Source organism: Phaethon lepturus, unplaced genomic scaffold (assembly GCF_000687285.1).
Source record: "Phaethon lepturus isolate BGI_N335 unplaced genomic scaffold, ASM68728v1 scaffold349, whole genome shotgun sequence".
Lineage (NCBI taxonomy): Eukaryota > Metazoa > Chordata > Aves > Phaethontiformes > Phaethontidae > Phaethon > Phaethon lepturus.
The window spans coordinates 92,261-98,844 of NW_010565319.1; the positions used below are offsets into that span (position 1 = coordinate 92,261).

General features: G+C 41.0%; 1 protein-coding gene across 1 annotated transcript in view; it reads right to left on the minus strand.

Annotated features, from left to right (window-relative positions):
• Positions 1–6,584, minus strand: part of WDFY3 (WD repeat and FYVE domain containing 3) — a 122,647-nt gene that overhangs the window by 65,022 nt on the left and 51,041 nt on the right. Inside the window, exons 16-18 of the mRNA XM_010295132.1 lie at positions 5,997–6,224; positions 4,144–4,244; positions 2,874–3,092 (exon numbers count right to left, since the gene is read on the minus strand). Of these exons, the coding sequence (XP_010293434.1) occupies positions 2,874–3,092; positions 4,144–4,244; positions 5,997–6,224 (548 nt within the window). The remainder of the gene's footprint in view (positions 1–2,873; positions 3,093–4,143; positions 4,245–5,996; positions 6,225–6,584) is intronic.

Here is a 6,584-nt window from a genome sequence, read left to right on the forward strand (position 1 = left end):
TTACACTTTTTTTCCCCCTTACACCTCACTCCATGCAGCATTTCGCTGTCTCTAATGTGTTTTCTCAGAGGCGCCACCAGCCTGGCTGCTGAGCTCAGCTGTGTCCTGCAGGGGCTCTGCTGCAGAGCTGTCCAGACCCCGCCATGTCTGGCACAGGACAGTCCTGGCTTCTTCCCACAGAAGCCTCCCTGTGCCTCCCCCAGCACCTGGCCACAGATACCCAGTATAGGCTTGTCACTATCTTGCTTAAACAATTAGGTCATAGACAAAAGAAGATACAAGTAAAGGATTGCCTTTCAAAGCATCTGTGTCAGAATCATGCTAAATTACAACGCATAAGAGAAGTTACAGGTGAGGTTGAAAGCCTGAGATGTTTTTTCCTTAATAAAAGCTGCAAATATGATGTCTGGCTAGCAAGACATACATCGAGCACAGACCAGGGGTACTCATAACTCAAGCCTCACCACAGTCGGCATCTCTTCTTTCCTTTTTACAGTTCTATGGAAAATTAATTTTCTGAAGTGCTGCTAACAGAAGGGGCATCTCAGGGCTGAGACATTTCTGCCCAGGTCAAAACAAAGACTTCACAACATCTTGTCCGTTCCATTTCAGTACTGTAAGCACAGCGAGTTGCCCTTGCCTTCCCTTCACTGTATCAGCAGTGAAGCCTGGGTCGTCAGGCTGCTGATCCGACACCAGCCCCAGCCGCTGTGCAGCGAGTTGAGCTGCACCCGTGGCCCCACCGGCCACCCTTGCACCAACAAAGAGTAGAGTTGGACACCAATGCCTACCGTCCAGACACACAGCCAGGAGAACCCATTCCCCATGTCTCCATAGGGGCTGCAAACCAACCGCAAGCTGCTGATCACCCATCCCCAAGTCACCCACCTATATTCTTCAAGCATTTCCCAGTCTTTCTTCACTAATGGGTGCTGAATTCTCTTCTCATGAATGTTGAAATACACCTTAGATCTTAGCACACAATTTTTTAATTTCTCTAAAAGGCATCCTTTGACTTCACACCAGAGGGCATGATCAGTTTGCAGGTACATTAGCTTCTCCATCGCAAAGCAGAATGACCCACACTCTACTTGAAAGCCTGTGCCCCCCCCCCCAAAGACAAAGCTTGAAAACTCTCTACCAGGGAACACTTCAACAGGAGCTTTTCAGATCTCTCTTCATTCTTTCGTATTGAAGGAAAAGAAACCACTAATCCTCTTACCTCAACAGCCGCCTGCACAGGGAGAACACTCATTTCTTTAGAAATGGCACAAGAAAAAAAAAGATAAAAGCAGACTACTTGAAACTAACTTTCAGATACAAAAATAATCTCTTTTTCTCAGCCAAATACCTTTGAGCACAATTCTCATTCACAAGAATGATCCTTAAACCACTCCACTTATTCTTACCACACACCATCAGCACTTCCAGTCCCCGCGTTGGTGGGCCTGCCATCTCAGTTCTTCAGGTACTTACCTGCTCAGCACTTGATGGTACACCACCAACTATGACTTAGTCACAACAGGTTGGCAACCCAGTAAAGCAAAGTATCCCATTCAATTAAAAAACAGTCTTTGTAGTCAGAGACCTTCAGATCTTTTCTGACAAAGCCTCTTCAAATCCAATCTCTTTAAAGAGTTAGATAATAGAGGCTTACAAACTAAAAACATACCATCTCTAGCTCCAGTGCAGGCTAACGCAATTAATATGAAGATAAACCTACTTAATTCTCTCTTAGAAGAATTTGGTCTTCTGAGAAAGAAAACACTGTCAATATCTTTGTAATTTAAGAGGTTTATATCCTTCCTTATACTACAGTTCTTCAGCTCTCAAGTTTTACGTTCTGAACCTCACTTCTACTAAGAGAATCGACTGCAGATGCAAATGTCCACTTACCATGAAATTAAGGAACATTCTGTAACAGTCTCCTTTGCTGTTAGTGTTGGGGTTTTTGGTTGTTGTGGTAGGTTTGGGTTTTTTTTGTTAGTAACAACAGTTGTATAAATTCTTTATTAATGCCTGCTACTCAAAGGGAAAGAAAGAAGCAGGAACAGATTTTTAATAACCACTTGTAACCCAGCATGTTGGTCTGGTAAAGAGCTAAGCCTGAAAGATATGCAGGAGGCTGCCCTGCTCCTCTCAGCTCTTCCACAGCCACAGTGCATAAATGGCCTGTCAAAACTCATCATTTTTGGAGGCTCTGATGGAGAACAAGGCAGGAGACAGGAGATGGCTAAGCCTGAAGCCCCTGACCACACCAACAGCTCTCTAGCAAATTCACTGGCCTCACCAGCTTCACTTAGATCTTCACTGCACTGCCTGCAATTCCACCTTTGATCACAGATTCTGAATGAAGCTACAAACTCTTTCTGAAAACTGATCAGAGCATTAAAACATGAAATGACTGACTGATCGCCTTCAAATAGTCCTCTAGTGTTGGGACTATCCAGAGTGAAAAAGCCTTCACAACCTGTTAGTTTACTATTTCCAAACTTCTTGGAAGCAAAGACAGTTAACATGTGCACCTCAAGAGATGATGTCTAAAATGAACAAGACAAGACAAATAAAAGGCAAAAACCTTCCAAAACCAGTGATATAACCTCTCCTTCAAATCTATAATAATTAGCGGTTTGGCAAAAATTTTTCTATATATGCAGATATCGAATCTTTTTTGGACATTATAAAAACTCCTTAATTTCTACATGAATGTTTACATTTTGCATTTTTCCACCATCAAAACACATTAGGAGCTGGTAAAGCTGCAACTGAAGTTTCATCACACACAATTCTTTAGATACTAGGTTCAAAATAAATTTGCTGTTGCATCCCCATAATATTGTCAGGATTAGCTGATGACACGACACAACTCTTACCATAGTTTTGAAGCAATTCTTCTTTAGTTGAAACAATCAGTGACCGGTCTTTTGCTGAGAGAACAATGGCAAGGCATACATAATGCTGCTCCGAGGAGTTTGCACGCCGCACCACAGTAAGAAGTCTCACAGGATGGTTATTAGGAGGTGTACTAAAATGTTCAATACAAAACCAAGTTGAGTAGCTTAAACCAGATGGCGGTGGGAAAAATCTTTCACCTAAAAACGAAAATGAAAGCCCATTATATAGCTGAAGCAGCTAGTACTTCGGGTAACTACTTGTTCCTGTTCCTTTTTTCATATCATCTCAGTTGATACCAGCTGTGCTTTCTCAAATTTTTCCTTCATGGACTTCAATGTTACTCCTTTCATTTCTGACTCAAGCTTGGAGAAGCCACATAAAGCTAGCTCAGAGGTGTTTCTTTCAAAACAAAGTAAAGGAAGAATTGCACACTATTCTCTCCTATTCTAAAACCAAACTCTGAAGCTGTGCTTGTTCAGAACAGCCCAGCTTCACTTCCCTAGACAACAAAAGTAGAAATGGACCAGGCCCTCAGAAACTGCTAATATCATGATGAGATGATTCTTCCATAAGTGTGACTCCTTGAAGAAGTCTTTGTTGGAGATCTCTCCATCACACACACTTGACTCCATTTCACCTCCTGGCATGCTCCCGCAGAACAACAAAGAGCTCACAGACTTTGAGTACTGTGTAATACTAATTTCATCTTATTGCAGTAAACCTTCAAGTTAGTTTTTAGACTTAACACCTTTTTTAACTAAATGATCATGGTCAATGAACAGACTACAGTGAACAAGTATAAGGGATAGCAAACAATTTAGATGGGAATTTTGTGACGATGTGTGTAACTACACCTGTAATAAATTCAGTCAAGAATTCAGCAGAACAAAGCCACAAATACAGTATTACAATTCATTCCACATTTCCTATGCTCTTCACACTACTACCTCAACTTGTTCTTAAGGTATCCAGGTTCATTATTCATATGCTTCTCTTGATTACAGTTTAACCTTCTGCTGACAGCCTTGTCTTTTAAAGAAATCACACATTTGTATTTTATATTGCTTTTCACTGACTTGGGGGCAAAAAGCAACAGGAACACATACACAAAAAAAGACACAGGAAGTTCTCAATTATGAGTGTACAATGTCCGATACCACACTATCACTTCATGGCTAACAAAGAAATGTAAAAGAGAACTAAACACCAGATACAAAACACTGCTAACAGTCATAGTCAAGTACTTACCAGTTCCAATTCCACTGACAACCGCACCATCAATAAGTCCTGTGGTAACAGCATTATTTGTAGGTGCATTATGGGGAGCCAAACTTGGCAAGAACAGGCAGCTATTAAACAGAAGACCAGTAACACACTAGAGTTTATGCAAGTCAGTATAACTGGAGTTCAATACAAACAAAACATAGCCTAGAAAAAATACACCATAAGCACACCATCACTCTCCTTGACTGTATGAATTCATGAAAAGTAGAAATGAATTCTCAAGATTTCTCCTTGTGAGGCTAAATTACCTCTAGTGCAAACAGCTTTGGCAGCATATGTCTTTGGTGCAAAGGAGCCGAAACTTATGTCCATGTGGCTCCATAGCATAAGATGCTCCCTGATGGGCAACCATAACTCAGTGCAGCCTTTGAGATGTTCTGGACTCTCAAAGAGGCTGGATTAGCTAAATATTCAAAGGATCTGATAATTGCATACTATGGTGTTCTTAATTTTAAGTATGTACACTCTCACAGTAATGTCATATTTCACCAAATTAGCTACATTTGGTCCTTACAAGAGACACCAATGTTGTCGACACAATGGAAACCGATATAAGGAGTACCTCCCGTTGGTACTAAAAGATTTTAAGAGCCCAGACAGTTTCAGTGACCAGCCTACCCGAGGTGGACTGAACCCCCAGAGGAGTTCAGCTTCCAGTTTGTGTAGAGTGTCCTGCTGGAGACAAAATGACAGCTCTTCCACTTGCTTAAGAATCATCATTTTTTTGACATTTACACTTGAGCTGGATAGTATACTGTAGCTGAATTGCCTGACAGTTATTTTGTTCTCACATAAGCTATTAAAGAGTTAACTTGACCACCTATCTTGAAAGCAACAGCAGTCCATGGTTCTGATCACTACTATCTTCCTTTTGATTACAGTTCTTATTATATACTTTCTCCTCCTCCTCCTCAAAAATGTTCACTGCCCTCTCTGAGATACTGGCTTTCAGCCTATTTGCAAGCCTCTGCCTATGGACCAGTCCACACGCAGTTAAGGAATAGTTCATTATATTATTGGTCTGAATTTTTATAGCAATTTTGAGATATTTACCCCTTAACACAGAACAAAATGAGTGTTTTGAGGTTTTTCTATTCCATTTTATAACCAAAAAGACAAGCCACTTCCTCAGTGGAAGCCACATTCTCAGACAGATGCTGAGAATGATGTCATGTTTTCATCTTCTGAACAGTCAACTTAAATCACATTACATGATCCTCATAAAGGGCCTCACTCATCAGCTGTTTAATTAGGGAGAGAAAAAAGTGAAGGTGATACTGGGTGCTAAAAGAAAAAAATGGGTAAGTATTATATTGAGGCTACACCTCCAGTTAGTAATCAGTTTTTTCCAGTTACTTGGACTCAACATAGCTGCCTTCTCTGCTTTACTTGTGTTTCTGATTTGCCCACTTCTGCATTTCCAAGTTCTTCAGCAATTTTAAGTGGGTTTCAGAGCATTTGGGCCATTCAAATGTTACACATAAATCCTAGCAAGTAATGAGTTTTTGCAAGGGTATGTTGGCGTTCCTTTGTTTTAAAAGCCATGTGAAATCCGGAACTGAGAGGGTACTATCATTGTTTAGGTACATACCTACTTCCACTTTCACACACAGCAAGCAAGCATTTGGTTTCAAGGCATTAATGAATGACAGAGTGGAAATTTATGTGGCTTGAAGTATTGCTTTCTTTTCTTTAAAGAATTCATTTGTTTCTGGTTTGCAAAGTCCATGAAAAACCATAAGTATTTCTTTGAAAGAAGAAAGTAAGAAAACATTGCACTGTGCACCACGTTATTTGAAAGCACTGTAGGACCTTACCCAAACCCTTCAAGAGATGTGTCAAACTCAATGAATGCCGGTGTAACTGATGATCCGTGAAGCCTGATATCATGTGGGGTTGTCATGGAGACCAAACACTTCACTCTCGTCAGGGGTACTGTGCTCCCTTCTGCTGGTTTGAGCAGGCTCCTGCTTATCCGATAGTGGCTGTCTTCATGCAAACTGAAGACGCTGTCAGAACCCAGACCTTCCATTGAGGTAACCATGCTATCTACAGTAGAAGCCAAGAAACAACACAGCATTGCAAAAGAGAGGCATTTTCAGGCTATTTATTTGGACTTTTCAAGTACTGCTTCCAATGCAATAGCTGGATTGTCAATCATTGTTGACTAGTTCAGGCTCTTCGAAGATTATGAGTTGGGAAGTATTGCTCTCATTATAAAAACGTTGAACTGAGAAAGAGCCGAGCATCTTGCGCTCGATATTACAGAAATAATACAGAAATTGCACTAGGTATTACAGAAAGTCTGCAGTAAAGCCAGAAACTTGGGCCAAGAGGCCATCCCATTACCTAATGTTGGGAAAGTGGCCCTTTCGCAGAGGCTCCATTTCAGGGGCATTCCTGCT